Source organism: Diospyros lotus, chromosome 12, assembly GCF_014633365.1.
Source record: "Diospyros lotus cultivar Yz01 chromosome 12, ASM1463336v1, whole genome shotgun sequence".
Classification (NCBI taxonomy): domain Eukaryota; kingdom Viridiplantae; phylum Streptophyta; class Magnoliopsida; order Ericales; family Ebenaceae; genus Diospyros; species Diospyros lotus.
The window spans coordinates 14,362,348-14,388,725 of record NC_068349.1 but is presented as its reverse complement, the minus strand read 5'-3'; the positions used below and the strand labels follow the sequence as shown (position 1 = coordinate 14,388,725).

General features: G+C 35.8%; 2 protein-coding genes and 1 long non-coding RNA gene across 3 annotated transcripts; 1 reads left to right on the top strand and 2 right to left on the bottom strand.

The window, feature by feature from the left end:
• Positions 1 to 4,079: 4,079 nt before the first annotated feature.
• Positions 4,080 to 7,083, top strand: LOC127787510 (cucumisin-like). Its single transcript, XM_052315571.1, has 7 exons — positions 4,080 to 4,146; positions 4,274 to 4,373; positions 4,488 to 5,001; positions 5,090 to 5,433; positions 5,529 to 5,640; positions 5,736 to 5,949; positions 6,049 to 7,083. The coding sequence occupies exons 1-7, from the start codon at positions 4,080 to 4,082 to the stop codon at positions 6,678 to 6,680; spliced, it is 1,983 nt and encodes a 660-aa protein (XP_052171531.1). The 3' UTR covers positions 6,681 to 7,083.
• A 761-nt stretch (positions 7,084 to 7,844) lies between these two features.
• On the bottom strand, positions 7,845 to 10,970 carry LOC127787729 (bifunctional dTDP-4-dehydrorhamnose 3,5-epimerase/dTDP-4-dehydrorhamnose reductase). The gene is made up of 2 exons (XM_052315801.1): positions 10,313 to 10,970; positions 7,845 to 8,499 (listed from the first exon to the last, which is right to left on the bottom strand). Exons 1-2 carry the CDS (start codon positions 10,760 to 10,762, stop codon positions 8,047 to 8,049), a joined length of 903 nt encoding a protein of 300 aa, XP_052171761.1. The 5' UTR covers positions 10,763 to 10,970; the 3' UTR covers positions 7,845 to 8,046.
• An 8,850-nt stretch (positions 10,971 to 19,820) lies between these two features.
• Positions 19,821 to 23,808, bottom strand: LOC127787156 (uncharacterized). The gene is made up of 4 exons (XR_008020108.1): positions 23,602 to 23,808; positions 20,862 to 20,957; positions 20,248 to 20,405; positions 19,821 to 19,955 (listed from the first exon to the last, which is right to left on the bottom strand). It is a non-coding gene; the product is annotated as an uncharacterized LOC127787156 (long non-coding RNA).
• Positions 23,809 to 26,378: the final 2,570 nt, after the last annotated feature.

Genomic DNA, 26,378 nt, shown 5'->3' with positions numbered 1-26,378 from the left:
TTTGAGGTGTGGCACGTTTTTCGAGGCAAAATCCGGACTTTTCCGAATTAAGGTGAGTGGTTTGATTTTAGCCTTATTTTGACTCGAAAGTGTTTTAAAGTACTTTTGGTGAGTTCTTGTGAGTATTTGTACGCTCCTAGACTTAGCTTATTTTACAAGGCATTTACTTACATTCGTTGTATCGATATACACTACATTGCATTAACTGTCTATTTTTGAAAGTATTGGTGCATGGCGTGTAAATTTTCATATCATATAGGGTCAAGTCTAATTGCATCGTTGGGTCCATATGGGGCGGTAAGGGGTCTACTTGAGATTGGGACAATGATAATCCAGGTGAACGGGTGTCACACTGGGGCACTCGAGGGAATAATGTTAAACCAGGTGAACGGGTGTCACGACGGTGCACCCGAGGGATTAACGTTGGACCAGGTGAACGTGTGCCACAGTGGGATATTCGAGGGATTAAGTATGTCAAGGTGGTATCTCGAGCTAGACATGTCTTGCATGTTGACGTATACTATGCCATGCTCGTATGTCTTTCATGCATTGTATATTTGTTTCATGCCTTCACTTAGATGGTTTATCATCTAACATGGGTTATGCCCCTGGAACATTCAACGTTCCAGTCAGGGACAGCTGCGAGGTCGAGGACACGGCCGGTGAATCTGTGGTGTTTATTTGATAATTGTTGTATTATTTTGGAAACACTAGTATTTATAATGTTGTATGTATGAGCAATCGCTCGACGGTGTTGTAATCGTTAGTATCAATGTTGTATACACATATCGGTATGGGAACATTTTGTGTGTAACACGTGGTGGGCCACGTCATTTTGATTAATTAAGTATTCCGCTGTGTTTATATTATCTCGTTCAGTTAAGATTTGTTATTTCTAGCTAAATGAGTAAGACTGGAACTCTCGGGGTATATATCTGCATGAGGAATGGTTCTTTTGATCACCGCGGGAGCCGAATGTAGTTTTACGACGAGTGTTTCATCTGCATGTGAAGATTGTGCTCACAGGCGCCGCGGGTATAAGAAAAAAAAAAAAAAAGAAACCCCGGGAATTTCCTTATAGTGACATGCCTGTATAGGGCGGGGTGTTACACAATAGGTTCTAAGTAACTACTACACCAAGGTTTTCACCCTACCTTACCTTGGAAACTAAATTCACCTAGATTTTAACGATTTTAGGAAACTCATACAGTCCACAATAATAGTGTAAATATTTACAAATAATTGTCCACACTTGGACACAAATAAATAAGCAATTAAGAATGAATTTACAAGGTAATGAAATATAAATAAATTTTGTAACCTCAAGTTTGATGGAGAAATTCAGAGTAGACTTGAAAATCTTTTTCTCCTCTTGCCTTGTACTTAATTGTTTCTTGGATGCAACATAGGTATTTTATAACAAAGAGAAGATGTGTACGAACGAGATATCCAACAAGAAGAAGAAGGAAAAGGATTGAATAGAGGAACGCCCTAACATTTGGCGATCTCATATGTGTCGATGGTGACTTATTTTTTCGATGAGTCATTTCTTTGGACAGAAGAAGATTAAACACTTACTCGAAATCTCACTTATCAGATTCCATTGTGGAAGACACCATTTTTTCTGAAGAATTCGACATGATCTATCTGATCCATACATAATATCATGAAAAATAGATACAAATTTTTTACTGCTACTTAGTATCAACAATAGGTTTGAAAAAGTATCTAAAAATATCAAATTTAGATATTTGTACCTTGTCGAAGTAAGGAACCATGGCATATATGTTTGGAATAGATTCCATTTTGAGATACTAAAATGAGACATATATGTACTACATCGTGTTTGTTTAAACCATGTGACAATGAGATTGTTTTAGTTCATAGCAATTTATTGAAAATATATGAAAATGAAACCAAATTTTATTATATATATGTGAAAATGAAATATTTTGCAGAGCGAGTATTGCTAAATTCAAATGCAATGCCATATGCTTAGAGATAGACTTGGAGTAGGAGACACCTTTAGAGGGCTTATTTATTTGATAAATTTAACACACCCTTAATGTTTGGTAAAAAGGCACTCACCATTCCTATACTTTTAGAAATGTCATCGACATCTTTTGAGGTTAATAACCATGCTAGTCATACCTCGTGTTGTTAAGTAATGGCAACTAATTTCAAAAAAAAAAAACTAAAATTCCCTTTCCTCGCTATAATTAAAAGAAAAAAAAAAACTCAAAACTAGTTGTGTTTAGAAATGGTTGATAGGTTCCAGTTCTTTTAGAAAAAAAAATCACATTGGGTTATTCCCCTTTGGTAAGAACCCATCAACCTTATGATGGTCTAGAGATAGAAAATGAATAAAAAGAGAGAAAGAAAGAGACATATATATATATATAAAGAAAAATAGAGAAATTGTCAACAATGCCTGATAAAGCTAAAGATATAGGAAGAGAGACGATCAGTGGTGGGGTTTCATCCCCATTATCAACAATGTAGAGAGGTAGAAATATATATATATATATATATATACACACACACACACAAGTCCCTGATGCCCCATCACCAACAAACTCACCAGAATGGAATCGAAGAACTTAGAAATAGATTATTCTTAAAGAGTAAGAGATTATCGTTGTACCGATATCATTCCGATGACCGTCAATCATCAAAGAGAGGGAGGGGAGAGAAGAAAGATAGAGAAGACAAAGAGACAAAAAAATATGGTTTAAAAACAAGCATGAAATGGTAATTTGTGTGCTTAATAGTAGCAAGGGAGTATGGTGACATTTTTAAAAATATAGGGATAGTGGATGCCATTTTGCCAAACTTCAAAGGTGCTGTGTGAAAACTCTATTTATTTTTGCCTCACTTGGAATTGAAAGTAAACCTGGAGGATATTATTGTTAATATATGTACATATCATTTTTGGATGTTTAATCAAATTACTACGACATACCCATTTTTCTGCAGATATTTCTTTCAATATTTTTTTGGTGTCATCTCTCTTGTTTTATCTTCTCCAACTTCTCAAGGCCTTTATTTCCCGTGCTTGTTTTATGTGTGTTTGTATTGAATCTTCCAATAGGGAAAAAAGGGGACAGCTATGAGAGATCTGTCCTCGTCATTTTCCACGAAAAGAATAAGGTGAAGATCACAAACAGGAAGGGACGGCATTGAGCCAAAAAGCTCCAAAAAGGGTTGCTGACATTACCAATGTCAATGCTCCCCTATTTATTTACAACTTCTACTCGCTGCATAGTCATAAATCTCAAACAAAACAAGAAGTTTGAAATTACTCCGCAATGGCGAAAGCTAGGTTGCTCTCTTTTCTGTACGCATTTCTATTTGCAGCATTGGTGCTAAATTGCCATTCCTATTCACATGAAAGAAAGGTATACTGCATGTCTAGCTAGTTTTTGTGTTTCTTTTTTCTTTTCCTAATTAATAAGTAAGATTATACCACTTAAAATTTAACAAGAAAGTAACTAAAACTCACAATAACTCCAATTTAAAATCTCAGGTTCCCCAATGCTTTTCTTGCCAAGTTCGTGGGTTAGCATTATTTATATGGAAATAATTAAATTAATGTTGTGATTTGCATGTGATGTAAGGTTCATGTGGTGTACATGGGAGAGCGGCCTAAAGGAGATGCGCCCCTTGCATCTACGCACCATTCCATGCTGAAAAACGTACTTGGAAGGTTAAAACATACATACACATACCTTAATTTGATCACAAGAGGTTGTTTTCTAAGTTTAATGTGTGGATTGCATGTAGTGGTTCATCCACCAAAGACTCGCTAGTTTACAGCTATGGAAGGAGTTTCAATGGATTCGCAGCCAGGCTAACCGATGAAGAAGTTGCCAACCTTTCAGGTGAAAATTTTAAAAGTCTAGCATCTTAAGATATATAGATTTATTAAATATATTCATCAAATTAATTACTCACCCACATGTTCTTTTACCCTTTAAAACGTTGATTATAACATATGGGGATTTGCAGAAATGGACGGGGTGGTATCAGTGATGCCGAATCACATACTGAAGTTGCACACAACAAGATCTTGAGACTTTATGGGTTTTAATGGCAAGCTTGGAAGCTCCAAAGAAGGAGATGTCATCGTTGCACTTTTGGACACTGGTAAATTTAATAATTTAATTGACCGTAATCATTTATATATATATATATATGGCGTATCAGTCAACTCTCCTTGGACTGTTTAAAACAGAAGCTAGAAGTTTATTTAATTTGTCTATGAATGGTATAGGAGTCTGGCCCGAATCAGATAGCTTCAGTGACGAAGGCCGGAGCCCGCCACCAGCTAAATGGAAGGGGACTTGCAAAGCCACCAATTTCACCTGCAACAAGTATGTATATGCATTCAACTTTCTTTCTTCCCAAAACCAATCATTTTGAAATGCATCACTTGATAATTAGAGCTTGAATTTTGTTCTTCCTTTTCCATTTTCTGAATCTTAAAGCAAGATCATTGGAGCCCGGTACTACAACAGCGACAACTTCTACGACATCACTGACTTCAGATCGCCAAGAGACTCCATCGGGCATGGAACTCACACTGCATCCACCGCAGCTGGCAGGGAGGTGGCTGATGCCAGCTACCTCGGCCTAGCCAAAGGAGTTGCGAAAGGCGGTGTCCCCGGCGCCAGGATCGCAGTGTACAAAGTTTGTTGGTCTTTCGGGTGTGGCCTTGCAGATATACTTGCAGCATTTGATGATGCAATCGCGGATGGAGTCGACATTATCTCTGTTTCCCTCGGATCAGACTGGCCAGTCGACTACCTAGAAGACCCTATTGCCATTGGAGCTTTCCATGCCATGAAGAACGGAATTCTGACCTCCAATTCTGCAGGAAATTCAGGACCCTTTCCGGTATCAGTATCCAACTTCGCGCCATGGACGTTAACAGTTGCCGCCAGCACCATCGACAGGAAGTTTATTGCCCAAGTTGTTCTAGGCAATGGACAAACTTTCACTGTAAGCTCTGGCTAGATATTTTAGAGACGCTGGCCATATGGTGTTTTTCATTTGTTAGCACTGACATAATTTTCTTGGCACTATATAGGGGCTCTCCATTAACAGCTTTGACCTCAATGGAACCACATATCCTTTGATTTGGGGAGGAGATGCTGCAAACTATACCATTGGAGCTGATTCCACAGCTTCAGGACCATGTTTTCCCGAGGCCATGAATTCGTACCAAGTGAAAGGGAAGATCGTTCTTTGTGACGCGTACCCTCAAGGTTTTTTCTCTGATGGAGCCGCCATCCTGCTAGCTAATGGTGTCGGTACCATAATGACTGTGTCCGATCCCATTTACACTGATTTTGCCTTCAGTTACCCGCTGCCCGCAACACTAATCAGCGTGGACGACTGGGCGAAAATTTTGGAATACATTAGAGCAACAGAGTAAATTACCGTACTCAGTCCTAATTAGATAGTCTAAACTCTGTCTTCTCATTCTGTCATCATCGTCTTAATGTTGATCTCATAAACCTTTTCAGCAACCCCTTCGCAACCATTCTACTGGGTGAGACTCCTAAGGATGTTGTAGCACCTGTTGTCGCCTCATTTTCTTCAAGAGGACCTAGTCCTATCACTCCAGACATTCTCAAGGTGACCAAACGATTCGTCAAATGATCAATTTTCTTGCTTTGTTCTTTCTAATCGTGTCTCTAATATTGCATATACCTCAAACTAATGACGTGCAGCCTGATATCACTGCCCCTGGAGTCGACATCCTTGCAGCTTGGTCTCCGGTGGCTCCACCTTCCATCTACTATGATGACAAAAGGAGCGTAAACTTCAATATAATCTCTGGCACTTCGATGTCTTGTCCCCATGCCAGTGGCGCTGCTGCCTATGTTAAAGCTGTCCACCCGAACTGGTCTCCAGCCGCCATTAAATCTGCGCTCATGACCACAGGTGAGGAATGTGACACAACAATTTTTCACTTGTGAAGTTCACGCTAATCTTCTTTGGCATCTATACAACTTTGAACAAATCTTATTTCTATATGATCAGCTTATGTCATGGATCCAAGGAAGCACAAAGACCTTGAATTCTCATATGGGTCCGGTCACATTAACCCGGAGGCTGCAGTGAATCCCGGACTAGTCTTTGACGCATCAGTGGAAGATTACATTAACTTCCTCTGCAAACAGGGCTACAACACAACAACTCTAAGACAAATCACCGGGGACAATAGCACTTGCAGCAGCACAATTATTGGCAGAGCTTGGGACCTCAACTATCCTTCGTTCTCTCTATATGTGTTGGATGGCCAGAAGATCAATGGCGTTTTCCCCAGGACGGTAACCAATGTGGGCTCGGCAAACTCGACTTACACAGCTACAATGTACATGCCGGCAGACATCACTGTCACGGTTGAACCTTCGGTTCTCTCTTTCTCTGCTGTCGGAGAGCAAAAGAAATTCACAGTGACAGTAAATGGACCAGAAATTGCCCAACAGCCTATCGTGTCAGGCGCGATCTTCTGGAGCGATGGAATCCGTGCTGTGAGAACCCCACTAGTGGTTTATAACTATCTCCCGGGTGCTCCTTATAACCTTGACAGCGACTCCACAACTAATAAGAAGGCTACCTTTAGAGGTTCTTCTATATTTCACAAGAAGATGATTACTGGAGACAACTAAATCCCACCCATGACTATGAACTATGAACTATGAATTATGAATTATGATTCCCAGTGGTGAGGCTTTTTGTTGAGTGATTGAGGCAGTTGGGCAAGTTTACACTGCCTTCATGAAGTGTTATGGTATTGTTTTTAAGTTCCTCGGATGAGAAAAAGGTCACATCCAAGGGGGAAAATGTACTTGAAAAGGAGGCATATTCTCCAAGTCTTCTGCTTTCCTTTTCATCTAATAATAAAACTCAAAGATAATATTGTCGCCTATAGACCCTATCCCAAGCAAGCGCATGTATGTTGTTGCCTCTACAAGACACACATTCAATTGCTAAACACGAATGACAAAAGCATACTATTTTCACTTTTCATGTCAAGTTATGTTTTGAACACAGTGCACCTACTTTTTTCTAAAATTGGAATCTTTTCCAAAAAAAAGAAAAAAAAAAACTAAAAGTGGATTCTGAACACAACATACCAAACCCATTCTGTACTTGCTTATGAAAACGGAAACACAAAGCAGATTCCAAAATTGCAGCCAATTACAGCGCAGTGTTGGTGTGTCCAAGCAAGTATACGGTCACTTGACATTTATTCCTAGCTTTTTCCTCTTTCCTCGCACAAGAAATACAAATAAAGTTCTCTATTGGAGATATGAAAAACTGGTTTTCCGAATCATCTCTATCTCATCTCCTTCTCTAGCACCAAGTTCACAAAACAAATTAAAACATCTCTTTTTTTTAACGTATATTCTAATTTTTTAGATTGAAAATTAAGTTTCGATATTTCTAACTTTTAAATAAGTTATGAAATTTTTTATAAAAAATAAAAACTAAATATTTTATATAAAATTAGAGATAGAAAAGTAGAAATGATTTTCCACAATGAACAGCCCCTTCCTTGGGTTCTCAGGGGAATCCTCCAGGAATTAGGATGACAAAGCCCTCATATCATGCTGTTCAGCACCCTAAAATTACAATGATAAAAGCTAACAGTATGATCATCAATCACACCTCTCTCTGGTCCAATATATGAACAAGTAGATGTACCAAGAAAACATATATATATATATATATATATGTGCATGAAAAGTAGCAATGGATCCTGTTGAATCAAATGTAACAAAATACGGATATAAGAAAAGAAACTACTACAAACCTGCAGAAATGACAAATTCGGATAAATGACTTCCAACTCATTTATTCATAACTGAGTCAATACAAATACAACGTTCAAATACAGAATACACAATAATGCAATGTGACGAGAGAAAAAGGACTCCTTTTGTGGAGAGATAACATCATCAACCTACATGAATAAAACCTAAACAAGAAAAACTGTAGTAAGACTGAATAAAACTCAAACCTCAAAAAGTTTCAAGCAGCAGGAGTCTTCTGATTTGGCTTGAACACATACTTTATCAGGGATTCCTTAATGGATAACAGTTCAGGGAATTCCTGCTTCAGTTTGGTTGTGTCAAGCTCGTTGTTGCTCCTTGGGGCAACAATCACCTTTGCTTGCTCCTCAAGAGTGAAGTTTTTCCATGAGAAGTTGGGGTCAATGTAATCCCGATACATCTCCAGAATCTCATTATGGCTGACCACTCCAGGATTTGTGAAGTTATATATCCCAGTGAGATTTCTTTTGGCCATCTCAATTGAAATGGGGAGAAGCTCATCCAAGATTGTCATGGAATTTGGAATGTTAACAACTTTCTCATATCGAGTGATCTTTGTAATGAAATTGCGGGGATTGGACAAATCAGATGAGATTGGCATTCTGACACGTAGTGTACATACATTCTCATAATTCTTGAGCAGCTCTTCCACCTTTAGAAATCAATAAAGAGGAATAACCATCAAAATGACAATAATTTTGACCCATGCTATATTATTGCACATTCTTTAACACAGGCAATAATATTATATTAATAAAAGCACACAGACAGGTAGACTGTATACAATGCCTTTTCTCAGAATGTTAGTGGTTTCATTAGACTTCAGGTTAATGCTTTTCTGTAAATCCAAAGCATATTTAGTTAATAGCCAACTCATATGAATTAAAAATCAGCAGCTTTCAGATTTTCTAACCTAAGCCAGTGCAGGCCAATATAAAGGGCCTCAGAGGCCAATAGATTCCAAGATGAAAACAGAGAGTTCCAGTCCATTCAAAATGAAATCATCAATGACAGGAATTAACAGTGATAATCAGTGATCAAGCTACTAAAGAGTTACAAAATGTAAGCCGACTTTTACCACTACAGTAGAAGATGCCATTAACTTTAAATCTTTTCAAGCTGCTTAAGTTGTAAGATGATTAATGAGTTACAGTCTATGCAGGTGGGCTCCACAGCAAAATTAAGGCCTCATGTTGTTATTGTTGTCTGTTTCAGTTGGTATAGATTGATAATCAAAAACAAAATGTCATGGACTAAGGGTAACATTTATTTGGCAACTTTACAAGGTTACATGAATGTATTGTATTCTTCGTCGCACACTTGTTCAAACATAGAGGATGCATTTTTAACGTTAAATGACTTTTCTACAACAAAAATTGTTGCTGAACCATAAAACCACCAGATTCACAAGTCCTAGCAAAGAAATTATAGAATTTAAAGAAAAAATTATAAAATATATATAAAACAATTTAAGGGCTGTTATACAAGCCACACTGAGCTAAAACAAGCTTACAAGGGAAGCAAGCTAATCAAACAGACAAACACCTAAAATGCTTTGGTATAAGTTTTATTTCAGCCCCAATTAATTGGATCCCTTAAGTAATCTCGCATAAACTTCAAATCTAATTGAAAAAATTCCTTTTTACTTGTTGTCGAAACATATAGCCTACCAAGCCCAATTTAGAATATGTAAGAGCACACAATCACACATCAACCTCCACACTTGAGAAAAATGCAAACTAGCCGAATATAAAAATTGAAACTCGCAGTTGACAGGAAAAAAAAAAAAAACAATCTTTGTCAAAGAAAACAAATTCAAAGGCAAGATCATATACTCTACACATTCTATCTCGTATCATGGAATGGTACACATACCAAATACTCAATTCAACCCATTAAGCCAGATCTATCAAATATTTCAAGTCAAGATTTTATTCCCAACCTGATTATGCTTAGGTATATTAAAGATTAAGCACATTAGATCCTTGAAACCTGACCCTTCACTCAAGAAACTGACTGAAATGCCATTGACACGTAATCACAAGACCTCCGTCCAGAATATTCACAGAAAACCTCGGACTATAACTGAATAATGTTCATTGGAGTTCTCAAAATTTAAGCACTTCAATGGCATTATGCATTAAAGTGATAAATCCATCAGTTACATCATTCTGTACCCATTTTGTTTGTTTAGCATTGAAAAAAATTAACAAATCCAAAACCAAAACCACAGATCTAAGACATGCCACCTAAATCCTATTAAATTAATAAGCAATAAAAGATTAGTATAGGCATCTAGAGCCAAAACCAATAAGTAATCGAAATCCAGATGATTTCCTGACCCGGCAAAAGAAGCAAAAACCTGGATCTTGAATGACAATGGCAAATTAACCATCATAATCATCAAAATTTTAATGCCAAGATCCAATTGTATTGAAATTAGAATTAAAATGAATCGAACTCACCATGGCCTTGGTCTTCGAATAGAAGGAGCCGGTGAAATTGGGAGTATCCTCCTCCTTGAACCCGACCCCCGACCCGAGGGGATGCGCCGAGTCGTACTCGAAGATGCAGCCGGTGGCGTAGTTGATCAAGATGAGGCCCTTGCTCAGGCAGACATCAGCGAGCGTTAAGGTTCCGACGACGTTGGTCCGAATAGTCTCGACCTTGTGGGACTCACACCAGTCGACGTTGGGGCGGCCCGTGACGCCGGCGGCGTTGAAGACATGGGTGGGGTTGACGGCGGCGAGGTCGGCCTCGAGGGATCTACGGTCCTCGAGGCGACCCGACCCGTACACATACTCGATACCCTGGGCCTCGCAGAGCTTGCCAAGAAGGCCGCCGATCCAGCCCGTGCGGCCGTAGATCAGGAACTTGAGGGGCTTATCGGAAGCTCCGTTGGCCGGAAAACCCATGACCGAGAAATGGAATTGGGTTTGGATCTGAGCCGGGTACTGGTTATCAGGCTCTTTTCTTCTTCCTCCTCTTTTTTTCTCAGATGGGTACTCTCGTGTTCGTCGTTGGTTCTTCTTCTTATTCCTCTTCTTCTTGCTCCAGGGATGTGGGGGCAAAAGGGATGAGTTGGGCTGCCGTTCTTAAGGGCGTGAGGAGAGTGATGGGTGGGTGAGATTTCAACACACATTTTGTAGATTCATCCTCAGCAGGTGATAGGGAAGTGGACACTTCACATCACCGTCATTAATTTTCTCCCTTTTTTTTTGACTTTTTCAGTAAAAATAATAGAGGTTTGGAAAATAAAATAAAATTATATAGGAAAGTTGTTCTTGCTACAGTTGATAGGGTAGATCTGGTTCCATTTTTTTTTAATTATTTCATACCAACATAATTATCTCTCATGGAACATGCTTCTAAGATGTAGATCGAGTCATCAAATAAGCGATATATTGATGGCAGTTTGATGATACGTGAATTTGATCTTTATTTTACAAAATGAGACAAAATCTCATATATGTGATTTACTTTTTTTTAATGGGAATCATATTACATGTACATCATTTTTGTACATCTTATACTACATAAGGGATATTATGACCAAAATATTCTACGCCTCTCTATGTGCTTCATGCTCCTTTATGCGTCTTATGAGGGATATTTTTATCATTAGTACACCTTTATGTAACCCAAGATATATATAAAGATATACTAATAATATTATTCTTCTAATATATAATTAAGAGCATAAATATCAAAAATCGTGTAAAAATAATCATTTTAAGATATGGTTAAAAAAAAAAAAAACAAACTCACTTAATGATTAAAATTGGGAGCATGTGGAAAGTCACGTGGCTTATTCAGGAAGGTCGGCATATTAGCAAGCAAGCAATAAGCATGAGAGATTCCATTTCTCAATCAACTTTGCGGTGTGTCATTTCTCTTGCCAGTGATGTTGTCATATCATTTTGGGTCCGTAATTTAGTGGCGCATAATACTGTTACTTAATTTAATATTTTAAATGATGTAATCTTCCCTTATTCGTTAATTCAAATTAAAATAGAAAAAGTTACTCTTTTCTTGTATACGAAGGAATGAATCATCATTAAAAATAAAAACCCTCCCACCAATGCAAGTAATAATGTTGTAATAATCTGTTATATAAGATACAAACATTGACATGCTACAATCACTTAAAAGATAGTATTAATTAAAATAAGTAAGATAAAAGAGTATTAGGATAAGGTCGAGATATTTTTCGAACCAAAATATAGAATAATTAAGATAAAATTAAAAAATATTTCAAAAATTTTATCAAATTATTTGTTAAATTTTTTGAAATATAAGAAAACATAAACATCATTTTTTTTTTTTTATCTGTAAGGATCAAAATATACTTATCTTGAGGGGAAAAAAAGATAAGCATATCTGAAAAAATCAAAATAAGAAATCATGTAACTTCTTTTCTAAGAGATTATCGAATAAATTTAACAAATACGTTAAAAAAGACAAATATTCAAAATGCTTCTCATGTCTGATTTTTTTTTTATCATATTTTAGTTAACAAATATTACCTAAACAACAAACTTAAAATATTAATTTAAGGGAAGGGAGAGAAAATTACAAAAACTATAATTAAGTATAATCCCAAACTTTGAACAATTAGTGACCAAAACATGCCTGACGCAACTAACTTGGTACCATCTTCATTGGTAATCACTAAGTAAGGATGTTATTAAGTGATGAGTTTATCATAAATATTATTTTTATTATATAATAGATTTTAAGACAATCTCTAATGCACTTTTCTATCTCAATCTTTATTATATTATAAATAATTTACTCTCTATTATAATTTTATCTCAAAAATTATGCATGCTCTAACCACATTTTCAATTCTCTACTCTATTTCACTCTCTCTTTTATTTATTTATTAATAAATTTTAATTTTATTTATTACTTATAATTTTTACTATTATAGAAATTTATTATTTATTTGATAATTTAATAATAAATATGACAATACTAGATTTTTATAATATTTAATATATTTTTAAATAAATTTACTAATATTTTTTAAATAAAATTATTTAAAATATTTCCATAATTCAAAATTTCCGTACACATATACATAATCAATAATTAAATATACAAAATAATCAAATCCACACATATACAAAATTAATAGTCAAATACACAAATTAATAATCAAATATATAAAATAATCAAATAAATAAAACAAAAAGGAAAAAATTACAAACCCAATCTATGGGATGAAGATGAACTAGAAGCTAATTTGCTCGTCAATAACTAAGCTGCGCAAGCACCTGTCGCCAATCGTTCAGCACGTCGTCGCCGATGATTCTTCTACTGGTCGTCATTACTACTTCTCCCAATCGTTCTTCTGTTGGTCGTTGTTGCCGCTTTCGCTGATCGTTCAATACCTCTTCTTCAGATTTACTCTCATCTCATTTGCAATTTTCGTTAACGGCTGATTTCGTTTTCCTCTCATGCGTCGGCCCTCCTCCAACGTTAATGGTTGTTGTGGTGAGGAGAGATGGCAAAAATAGCTAGGTAGATTTGGATTGCCACATGAGGTGACGATTTTGAGCTTCATTAAGTTTTTGGAGAATCATTTTGGCAATGGCAAAATACGTTATATTTGAGATGTGTTGGGGATGCTCTTAGGCCATCTCCATTTCTGATGCCCTTCAACCCACCTCCAACTCCTAACCCAAATTTGGAGTAGCACTATTCACTTGCCATAAATTTGGGATGATATATTTATTTTCATTTTAAGTATAACAAATTTTAATTCTTTTTGTATTATTTTTTTGATATATTTTACATCATTTTATTTACTTATTATTAGTATTAATAATATTAATAAATTATAATTAATTAATAAATAATTATTATTAAATATACTAAATTAAAACTTATTAAATAAAAATTACAAATACAATAATTAAAAATGAGTCAAATAATAATTATTATTAAATACACGTTTGTACGTTCTACGTGGAAACAGAACAGTCAAGAGGGGCGGCCAATCCCTCCGGCTCTGGATTCTTTGTCGGCCCGTCTTGCTACAAACCAAAAATATAACTAACAATTAGAGAAGACTATGTACAATTTGACATTTATTTATTTATCGTATAACAAAAATCCCAATAATTCACGATCGTGACAAATGACCCACACATATCATCACTTCACTTCAGCCTTGTGGCATCCAACCATCCACGGACGTGCCAACCAAACTTTCCCAACCCTGCGACTTCACAACCCTTCATCTTCATGTGAAATCTTACACTGGCTTTTTGTTGTTGGATGATGCTACTTATATATTAACGGTTGCAACTTAGATTATATACACTCATGATTAAAATATCTCTCGTGCCTTACTATCTCGTGTTGTCTCATCATCTTGGATGAGAGGTATTTTAGTCTTATGTCTCACGTCGCCTTATCGTCCCGTCACATTATTTTAAGTGAAGGGTATTTTTGTCATTTTAATTTTATTGTGTAACCCAAAAAGTACAAATATCATTTTTCTTGGGATTACCGCCCTTGCGTGGTCTCCTGCCCCTCATATCCTTGATTTCGATAAGTAAAGGCTTTACCTCACTGCACAAGACAAGAAGTCGAACATATGAACTGTTAGTGCGAATCCCTACTTATCATGACCCAATCACTTAACCCGTGTTTTGAGAGCGCATTTACCTTTGTTGTTAGATATTTGAAAGAATATTTATGATAATGATTATGTTATGTTTGTAAAAAGAGTTATAGTATTGATAAATTGATGCTCGGTTTTGAAACTCAAAGAATTAATAATAATATTTTTATAAATTATCAACTATTTTTTAAAAATTAACAATATTTTTAATTTTTAAAAATTGCAAATACTTTTGCATAATAAAAAGTGTTTTTAAAAACTATACGCACTTCTTACACATAGGAAAAATGTATATAATTTTTAAAATATTCATAATTTTTGAAAAGTAATTAATAATTTAAGAAGAAGTGTTGTTAATTCTTTGAGAAAGTATTATTAATTTTGTAAGTGTTAAAATTTAGTTTATGTTTAGTATTATTGAAAAATTTTAGTGTTAGATAATAAAATTATCAGTATTTTTCAAGTGAAAAGCTAAGTTTATTTTTGAGTTTCTGGCAATACTTTAAAAGGAGTCAAAAACAAATTGTTATTACCAAAAATATAACAATTACATTTATTTGTTTGGGATTTATTTGTTTGGGATCGACCAAAGTGGAGTCCTTCACTATAGCTGAGGGTCTAAGATGTCGCTGGCAAGGTCAACCGAGTTTAGATCGAGTCGGAGCTAGAGTCTAAGAAAGCCAAATCTTTAGGGACCCAGATAGGGGTCTTCGGGACTGTGTGCCAAAAAGCTATTCGGGGCGATGACAAATGAGGGGCCCCGATAAGTTTTCGAGGAAATAAGCCTTCGAGGTCTTCCGAAAGTAGGGCTTTACCTTAGCTTGCGAGCATAGAAGATGTCAGAAAGGCACGCAGGAGACTTGCCCATGCGGGCCCTCCGATACCTTAGTTAGACAATAGTCCAAGAAGTATGGGAAATGTACAAGTATGTAAGGGTCCAATGTATGTATGTTTGTATGCAGTGTCTTTCGGGTGTCCCGAAGAAGATGTTTCGAATGGGTTTTAGAGAGGGAAAGAGTCAGGTCTAAATGGTTCTAAGAAGTTCCCAAAAAGATCCATTTGCCTTAGAGGCGATAAATATTTATAAACAAAAAAGTGGGACCTATGGTCGAGTCTTCGAACTCTTTCGAGGAGTTTATGTGAAGAGGCCGGAGGGTTTGGAGACATCTTCGAGGTAGAGCCTCAATAGCTGTCTCTAGCTGGTCCTGAAGAAGGTTTCAGAGCTACTGAGTGGTTTTGGTCCGAGACACCCAAAAGGTGTCTATAAACTTATATAAAATAAATAGGTAAGACTGTTCCTTGAGGACCTATCGAGGGCTTGAGAGGCTATCGTCTCGGAGATTGTTTGAGAAACTATGATTTATCAGGAAGATGCTTAAGTCTTAGGAAATTTTAGGGTGCCCCACAGCAATAGCTTCTCAATCTTGCCTTGGACTAAAAGACAAAAGGAAGAGTATAAAAAGGTGGGCGCCTGATGACTCATTGGGGTAGAGTCTCCAAGGGACTGGCGACACTTAGTCTACTGATGACTTCGACTATAAATATGAGGTGGTCCCCTATGGGCCTCATTTTCCTCTGAAGAGTCAGAGTCATCTGGAGCTCTCGAAAACTCTTGAGATGGTCCCATTTTGCTGTTCTTGGCCCCTGAAATTTCTAATCCTTGAGAAGACTCTGCTGACCGAAAAATCTTAACTCTCTTAAGGTAAAAATAGCTTCTGAACTACCTCTTATTAAGATTACTATCTCCCCATGGATGAGACCCTTGGTTTTACAAGGCAAAACTGCTAAAGATTTCACGTGATCCTACAACATTCCTGAGTCATGGAACCCAATGGGCCCTATAAAAAGGGAACTCACGGCTATTGTAATACCCGGTATTATATGGTATTGAAAAATAAATAATTGTTTTTATTTTGAAAGGATCTCGGGTGGTCCGGGAAACCCGAAAGTCAATTTTAAGAAATTAATTAATGAAATTTGTCTAATTGACGGCAGGGAGTGACTCGGGACTTGGATGTCCAGGGAAGAAGGCAAGAGATTGATGAGCGTCTCGAAGCGAGATTTATGGCCCTGGAAGCAGTCCGATCGGGAATAATTTTTGGAATAATTTCGGTATAAGCCTAAATGGGTGCCAGTCCCGAATGGTTGCAAGGGACTTCCGAAAAGTTGAGGGGACCTTAGGAGTGGTCCGATTTTGCGTGTAAGGCAACCCTTAGTCATTTTTCGGATGGAATAAATGTCTCCTGTGGGCGCAGGAACGAAATCGATATTTTCGAGTAAATGCTAGTAACTAATTTTGAGAAAATCAAGAAATTTAGTGGCTTAAGAGTAATTAATTAAAGCATTGGAGGGTGCAAGTGCTATTAGTAAAATCCTCAAGTGCAATTAATAGTCTCCAAGTGGAATTAATAATATTAAATGGGGTTAAGGTGTAATTTAATATATATATATATTTATATATATTTATATATATATACATGTGTGAGGAGGAAGTTTCCTCACGTTTTGTCTCTGTAAATTGAAATAAGAGAGCTGGCCGAAAGGGAGGAAATCAGAGAGAGGGAGAAAGAGAGTGATGGCCGAGGCATTGCGAGAGATTGTGAGAGAGAGATGATGCGAGAGATGAAGAGGAAAATGGCAATAGAGGGAGAGCTCGAGGCGGCAGCAGCCATGGCTGCCGTTCACTGGCCAAATCAGAGAAACAGAGAGAGGGCTTGGGAGAGCTGAAGCCGAGAGAGTGAGGCTAAGAGCTTGCTCGAAGAGGAGAGAGATCGTGGATGAGGCGCACAGCCGGCCCTATAGTAAGGCTAGCTAGGCAGCCACCTGGGGCCCCCAAATTAGGAGGGCCCCAAATTTTAAAAAATTGTTATTTATATATATTTTTATTTTTTAATAATAAATATTTTATTAAAAAATTAAATACAAAATATAATTTGATAAAAATATCAATGATGATAAAACAAAATCTGTTGAAAAATCCTTTAAAGTTGATTATTTTATGTACACAATTGATCAAGTCATTTTTTCACTTCGAAATAGGTTTGAGTAATTTGGAATATATGAAAAATTTCTATGCAATTTTAAGAAATTAAAATCAATGGATGAAGATGTTTTAAAAGGATATTGTTTGAATATTTAAAATGTTCTTAAATTTGATGGACTTTCTGATATAAATGGTTTAGATTTATTTTTAGAATTAAAAGTGTTGAGAGAAACTTTTTAAAAGGAAAAAAATGGTACATTGAAAATTCTTCACTACATCAAAATAGTTGATTATTTTCCAAATGCATATATTGTTGCTTATAGAATAATTCACAATTCTAGTTTCAGTGGCTTGTGCTGTAAAAAAAATTTCAAAATTGAAATTTATAAAGTTATATTTGAGGTCAACTATGTCACAAGAAATATTAAATAGATTAGCTATATTATCCATTGAACATAGTTTATTAGATAAACTTAATTATGGAGATTTAATCAACGATTTTGTATTTTAAAAAACAAGAAAAATTAATTTTACATAAAACTAAGTATAGTTCAAGGCATATTTGTGGAATAAAATTTATTCATTATTGGTGAACTTTACCTTTTTAATGTTATCAGTTTAATGCCTTATTTTGTTTTCTTCTATAGGAAAATCAAGAATGTATAGTTTTTTACTCGAGTTGCACTAATTTTCTTAGAGTTTCAAGAAAAAATTAATTTTATTTTTTCTTTGTTTATTGTAATAGGTTGTTTAGCATTTTTTAATCTCTGAGATATTATATTTTAGTTAAAAATTCACTATCATTAAGAAATTATTAGATTTTGTAGTTGATTGAACTTCAACTTTTTTTTTAATTTAATGAAATGATAAAAAATTTTAGTAAAAAAATATATTATTTATTTTTTTATAAAAAAATTAATACTCTTAAGAAGGCCTCGATAAATTTTTTCGTCTAGAGCCCCTAGATTGGTTGGGCCGGCTCTGCTGAGGCGGAGGCACCCAGTGGCGCACCAGGAGCTTCGAAGGCCGGCAATGGCAGCCGCACGCAACGGTGACTCTGCGCATGTGGGTCGGCGATGGCGGGAAGCCGCAGTGATGGTTGCGATGCAGGCCGTCATGCACGGTGGAGCTGGCAGTGTGGGCCGGCAATGGCAGCAGGGCCGGTGGCAGTGGCAGCTATGCACTGATGAAGAAGAAGGAGCCGCACAAAAAGAAGCCGCGAAGAAGAAGAAGCTGGTGAGGAAGAAGATCCAAGGAAGAAGAAGGAAAAAAAAAAGAAAAAGAAAGAAAAAGAAAAATAAAATAAATTCTGGAAATAAATGAGAAAATAGGGAAAATTCTGAAAAATTCGAGAAAAATTGGGAAAAGTTCTGGAAATTTAATTGGAGCTTGAGGAGCGTGTCAGAAGCTCGAAAATGGGATTTTGGGCTCAAATGGTAGTCAATGAGGCAACGTCGGCGTGGGCGATTGGCCGATTTTTCCTTCCAAATTGGATGAGGTAATTAATTATTTCTTTTTGAATTATTTGCTTATGTGAGATGTTGTGGAATATTATAATGTGAAGAATTTGTTGGATTTAAACCCATGCTTGGGGTTGTTTGTAGTTGTTGGCGGGTGGTTCGTGTAGTGAATAATAAACACTACAAGAAAAACGGGTTTTAACGACGGGAAAATCAGTCGTTGAAAGTTGATTTCCGGTCGTTAAAAAGTTGTAACGACGGGAATTTTCCTGTCGTCGATCGTCGCTATTGCCTCCGAGGATAAAAGTCTTTAACGACGGGAATGATAAACCCGTCGTTAATTGTATTAGCAACCGTATGATTCCCGTCGTTAAAAATAATTATTAACTACCAAATTATAACCCAATAACGACAATATTTCTCGTCGTTAATAATCTTAACAATTAGCGACCATATGATTCTTATCGTTAAAAATAAGTTTTAGTTATCAAAACACAAACCAATAATGACAATATTTCCTCTCGTTAATAATGTGAACAATTAGCGACGGTATGATTCCTATCGTTAAAAAAAAATATTTTTTTATTTTTTTTATTTTTTATTTTTTTTAATAGTATGAAAACAATTGTTAGTCATGACAAAAACATCTTGTTTTGATATAAACCACCAAACTTATATATCATTATCCATATCAAATTAGAATAACACTCATAAAATTAAACATGTCATTCAAATAAAACCAAAGTAAACATTATCCATTAGGATTTACACATCAAAAGTAGTATATATATAAGTGTTAATTGCCAACAAATTACACCAAAAAATATGTTCAACTAAAAATAACACTTTGACAATTGTATATACTATTTAAAAATGTACACCAAAAAAGATATTTAACTAAAAATAACACTTTAACAATCATATATACTATTCAAAACTAATGTACAACAAAACACTATATATAGTCATAAAACTATTCATGTACTCCAAGACAACAGTTGCTTCCTTTAAAGTCTTGTTATCTCATTGACCTACAAAAAAAAAATATATGAAATTAGAGTCAAAGAAATGTTCATGTTTTTTTTATAAAATATTAGAAATAGAATTAACAAACCCCAAAACGTCTCCATCACAAACTACATAACATACAATCACTAAAATGTACCAAAACATAAAAACCCTTAAATATAGAGTAGATTGTGTTAGGATTTATGAAGAAGAATTTGAAACTTTTTTCAATTATAAGTGGATTACATCAATTATAAGTGGATTATATTATAAATACAAATATAATAAAGCAAACACCCTTCAAGTGTAGTATACCTGAAACTCAGGTGAGCTCAACCAATGCACGAAATCTCTCCATTGCTCTCTCTCAATGTCTACTGGACCCACTTGATTTCTCTCCTCATCAATGGTGTACACGTCGTAGTATTTTGCGCCATTTAACCTTTTATTCACCCGTAACTTACTTTTGGCATCTAACAAACCCACATACAACACACTATATAAAAATATAATTAACATTTAAGGCTCACTAGACGAGTCGTTACATATTAAATCTTATCACTCACAAGATACATATAGTATTAAGCATTAAAAATTTTAAAAAATAGGTGATCACCCACCACCCGGAGGGAGTGATTAAATCCTATCACTCACAGGATATATATAGTACTAAGCATTAATAATAAAAAATAATGGGTGATCACCCACCACCCGGAGGGAGTGATTAAATCCTATCACTCACAGGATACATATAATACTAAGCATTCAAAATTTAAAAAAATGGGTGATCACCCACCACCTGGAGGGAGTGATTAAATCCTATCACTCACAGGATACATATAATACTAAGCATTCAAAATTTAAAAAAATAGGTGATTACCCACCACTTGGAGGGAGTGATTAAATCCTATCACTCACAGGATACATACCTCGAACAATGTTGGTATCACAAATAATTATCAACTCCATTAACATATTGGTCAGAAAGTCTATCATCCAATTGCATCCAATTCTTATCCATCGTACTAGATATAACAAAAATTGATAGTATTAGAGATAGATTAAATTACCGAGCACAAGAATATGGAATAAAAACACTACCAGTATTCATGTACATATATATATATATATCAACCAACCTAAAAGAAACAAAGCTCTTATATTAGTATTCTTTACATATATATTAATAATTCAAAAAGTTAAAACTTTTGGCAAATAGCAGTTGAAGCAAGTATATGTATAGAATTCAGCAAGCTAAGAGTAAGCAATTGTCCCTAACCTAAAATTAGCCCAAACCTATCAAGACAAGACAAGACCATATCAGACCAGACCTTGCATTAAGCTCTACAAAACATGGAAGCAATAAAGAATTGCAGAGTAGATACAACTTATAAGCGTTACATGATGAGAGGGGAAGTCCTGGGTCCAATCTCTATATATAATTGAGCGAGGAATATGTCTAATAGAACTCCATTATTGTTAGTATAATAACATTTTTAATTGACAGAGAAATTGTCAACTTAATTAAATGCAATGAAGTAAAATATTGGGATTGCATTATTGTTGACTATATATTAATTGAAACTTAAAAAAGGTAAAGAGAATTTAAAAGGCATAAACATAATTATATCTAAATTTCTTCCCTTAAGCTGGAATAAAAATATGGGTATTGACAGGAGATAAGATGGAAACTGGAATTAATAAGATGGAAAATGCATTGACAAACTTTCGTCATCATTAGACCTAAAACTACAATGCTTAACTCCTAACCTTTTTATGTTATGTTTTGCAGTTGTCTGTAGCTTATTAAGAGAAGGAATGAAACAGATCATAAATAACTTAGATGCATCAGAATTTAAAGCAGCAACAATAATTTCCAGGGGGGTGCATGTGTGGTTTATGTGATCACATGGACATGGCCCTAGATAAGTGGCGATGGGAAACTCTAGGTGGCACCCAGTCATTGGCTCAAAGTGATGCAAAGATTCATAACAATAAAGGAAGAAGAAGCCAAGCATGGGATTTCTAGAGATATGTGTATATATGGACTTGTATATGTGCAGTCATTGTCCGTATTGAAGTTTATTTGCCATATTGTAGCTGTGGATAGGGTCTATTGGCATCTTCCAAAGCTTGGTCCCCTTGTACCATTTGGTGATGGAAATTGGTAAAAAAAAACACAAAGAGGTTTACAAACTCTAAACCCTGTTATTCTCATTCCAGCTTTATTCTCTATTTGATTTTAGCTTCTGTTTTGCTATTTTTGGCTCTTATACTTCCACACTATGTCAAGTTGGTATCAAAGTGAAAGAGAACTTAAGGCTGCATTAAAATTTTAAATTTTAAGCCATGGTTGAGCATGGTAGAGTACGTGGAAGAGGAAACCAAGCCCAACTTACAAAATTGGCTGAGATGATGTATGATTGAAGTTTTATCATGAATTATTAAAACTTTACAGCGACAGAAACTGTTGGAACCTGTATGGAGAATTTGGAATGTGATCATGATCCTTTGGACATACTGAAAGGTGGTCTGGAAGATGAACTAGGAATCAAGGAGATGAAAACTCCTTCTATTATGTTATACCTACTAATCGTGGCAGGAGGCAAATTGGAAGAGCAGTTGTCACATGCCCTTGAATTGAATGGGGAAGCATGCTGAAGATTATTTGGATTAGGAAATTAACTAGTATTTTGAATGGATGCCAATGGGTGAAAATATGAAAGTGCTTTTGTGAAACTTAGATGAAGAGACTTGCACTTCAACGGTGAAAGAGTTGAATGCATGACAGGGCAAGCCAAGACTTAGCCCTTGGGAGCACATGAAAGCAAGGAGTATACCTACACGAAAATTTTCACACTCAAATAGAATAGAATGACTGTTAAGGAGTATATCTTTGAGTTCAAAAACCTATTCAGTGAGTGGGGTTGGTTTAAAAGAAAATAGTTAACAGAGTTCAAAATCCTTACGAATAAAAAACTTGAAATGTGGTTTCTTGAACAAATTCACAATTTTTCTACAATTTAGTGTTTTTCATCTTCAAGATCAAGGGTTTGGCATTATCAAAGTTCATCAAAAATCGTCCCTACCAAATAACCAAAAAGGGCAAAATTTCCGTCTTAATTTAATTTATTTTCTTATAGCCATGGGTCAATTCTGTAAACTTAAAAAAATTCTAGAATCTTAACCACTGTATACGTCAATAGCAGGATACCATGTTCTACCTTTTCTATCATTTATACCTATCACATTAATGGATATACTTGTATTATATTCATCTATTAACAATATTTTTTTGACATATTAATATCAAACTAATGTCTAACAATATGAGTGGCTTCAATATCCAATGCACATTTCACCACAAGTAAACGCCGATGCATATAACAGGACCTAAGAATCACTTAAATACTCACACAGAATATATATACACACATATATCACCATATACTCTGTAATACATATACACACATATATTCCCAAATATGTAACTCTGTAATACATACACACATATATATACATATACATATACTCACACAGAATACATATACACACACAGAATACATACACATACACAGAATACATATATACACATAATACATATACACACAGAATATATATACACGCAGACTACATATACACACACAGAATATATATATATACATATACCTTCTTTGAGGTGGATCTAGCAGCAGTGGACGCGGAGGCGAAGCCCGATCGAGCTGGAGGCGGCGGCAACCGGAGGCGGAGGCAGCGGCAGCAACCAAAGGCAGAGGCAACGGCGAATAGGTCGATTGCGGGAGTACTTCACAGATAGAGAGAGAGACAGAGAGAGAGAGATAGGGGGTGAGTTAGGGTTAGATTTAGGGATTTGGCAATTTGGGGGAGGAGGAGGGGAGAGGGAGAGGGAGAGAGAGAGAGAGAGGGATACGGCGGGAGTAGCCCACGTTTTTGGTTTTTTTTTTTTTAATATTTATTTGTTAAATAAAAAATAATAATTTATACAAATAATATTATTAATTATTTAATTAATAAAAATAAAATAATTTATGAAAATAATTATTAATTATTTAATTGATAAAAATAAAATAATTTATGATTATGATAACTAATAAAATAATAATCTAAAATATGGAATAATAATAATTTATGATTATGATAATTAGTAAAATAATAATTTAAAATAATAATTTGTACATTTACAAAAAAATATAATTTTATTGAAATTATTTATATAAGTAATACTTAAATCTTAATAAATTTTTTTTTATTATTTCAAGGTTAGAATTAAAAATTTTAGTCAATAACGACGAGAAAATGGTATATTAACGACGACTTATTTTGCCTATCGTTAAAAGTTATCTTATAACGACGGGATTTATATTTAGTCGTTAATAGTACTACATTAACGACCAAAACTAATGTCGTCGCTAATTTTTTGTCGTTAATGCCTGTTTTTGTTGTAGTGAAATGTGTAGGCCCTAATGTGATGTTAATAGAGTTGGGGTTTTGTGTGTTTGCCTCTAGGTTTAATCGGGAAGGCAGTGATCCTAGAGGAACTTGAGGTTCAAGCTGGAGTTCTTACCGAAGCAGAGATGAGGCTTCAAGCCAGGTAAGGGATGACTCCATGTGGAGGTGGCCTTGCAAGTTGGTAAATAAGTTTGATAATATTTTTATGTTGCATTTGCATGTAGTGGTTAACACTTGCGTGATGCGAGATCTAGTGGACATGTGGCCATATGGAGGACTAGTGTGGTAGGGGCTGATAGGTTAATGCCTCAAACCTTGGTAGGTTGTGAGGATGAGTGGGCCTAGCCTCATTTGCATGCATTTGACATACATAAACATGGTTATATTCATATTTACATGCATTGCACCCTTACTGAGTCTTTATGACTCATGAGGTTTTACCTCATGTTGTAGATGATGTAAGACCAAATTCAAGTAGGGATGGTGCCGGGAGGCTGTTGTGGTAACTAGCGGTGTTGCCCGAGTTGTGTATTTTATTATCTCTTGTATGTATCCATGTGGTGTTATGCATGTATACCCTTGTAAGTAAATGTATGTGTTGTTGAGCATTAAATGTATTTAATTATTGTAATTATCATAGTGTGATAGATGATTGTGAGATTGCTTGTTGTATGTGGCGTAGTTGGTGAAGCCAAGTTTCGGACCGAGTAAAGATCAGCGATGTATGTTCTCATAAATCCCCAATACTCAGCGAAGCGTTTGTTATGCTAGCTTTATGCCTGGATCACCTTTGGCTTGCTATGAGGCGAGCCAAAGAGAGGTGAAGCTCACTCGGGTTTCGGGTTTCGGTCCGCTGTGTTTTCTTGTTTGAGTTGGGACCGATGCCTGAGTGGAGCGAAGGGAAGGACGAAGCCTAGTTCCCACCTAGGGCGTTTCCTATTGAAACATAGTCCAACCCTTCAGTTGTGATTCGTTTGGTGAGTAATCCGATCGATTATTTACTGGTGGCGCCCGTAAGTGGGAGCGGGTCATTACAACTATCGTTAGGGAGGATTGATAGCCATTTATTTAGATAGTTTACGAGCGGGACTTAGGAATCCATTGCACCCTTTTGGGATGCAATTTTTTAGGAAGGAAATATTAGTGACAGCCCAATTGCATCTGAATGGTTGGGCTATCCTAGCAGAATTTTTTGTTTTGTCCAAGGAATGAGAGGTGAAACCCACCACGTTCTTATTACGTTGTTTTTATTGCACTCGCACTATAAGAGAGGAGAAAGAATTTGTATCCCTTCAAAGGACACCAATTAAGGTTAAATTATTTAGGGATGAACCTCCAAAAATAGATGATTTTGAGACTAGGTGGTTAGTGGTAACAATGCCAGGGATGTCAGAGATCATCATGTTATTGGTGCACCGAGCAAATGAGGAGCACGAGATGCTATTAGACGGATGTTGATTCACTGGTGAAAGACCACTAGGATGAGATAAATAAGCTAGCCAAAGGGGGCTAGTGTTTGTATTTGATTTAATAAACGACACACTCCTTGAGGCAGAATGATGGTTATCAGAGGGGTGATGGCGATGGCGCTGGCCCTTTGAAACCAATTGAATCTCTGGCGATCGTGTCCCCGACATCTTCTTCATTTGATGAAAAACAAGAGAGTGAGGAAAACAAGGGTGACAATGAAGAGATGGATATTACAAGGGGACTCGGATGCGGTCGGAGAGGAGGAAGGGTGCAAAAAGGAAACAAGCCCTAGGGATGCTTACCCTGTCCCTTATCTTTTTACTTTGAGCTTTGCTGCTTTTGATATCGATATTTTGATAGTTGCATTGAAGATTTGAGTGTCTTTGGATGTACAGATATGAGGCAATTTCAGATGGGTTCTTTGGCCAGGTAGGAAGAATCGAAATATCCAGTACAGGAAGCCCTACTAAGGGCACAACTACAAGCTGCCCAGATTCCCCCTTCAG

Excerpts from the sequence above, each read along its gene's own strand:
- LOC127787729 (XM_052315801.1), bottom strand. The coding sequence starts at position 10,762 with ATGGGTTTTCCGGCCAACGGAGCTTCCGATAAGCCCCTCAAGTTCCTG. Across the intron at positions 8,500-10,312 it reads ATTCGAAGACCAAGGCCATG|GTGGAAGAGCTGCTCAAGAA; the intron begins GTGAGTTCGATT and ends TGATTTCTAAAG.
- LOC127787510 (XM_052315571.1), top strand. The coding sequence starts at position 4,080 with ATGGGTTTTAATGGCAAGCTTGGAAGCTCCAAAGAAGGAGATGTCATC. Across the intron at positions 4,374-4,487 it reads ACCAATTTCACCTGCAACAA|CAAGATCATTGGAGCCCGGT; the intron begins GTATGTATATGC and ends TGAATCTTAAAG. Across the intron at positions 5,434-5,528 it reads GAATACATTAGAGCAACAGA|CAACCCCTTCGCAACCATTC; the intron begins GTAAATTACCGT and ends AAACCTTTTCAG.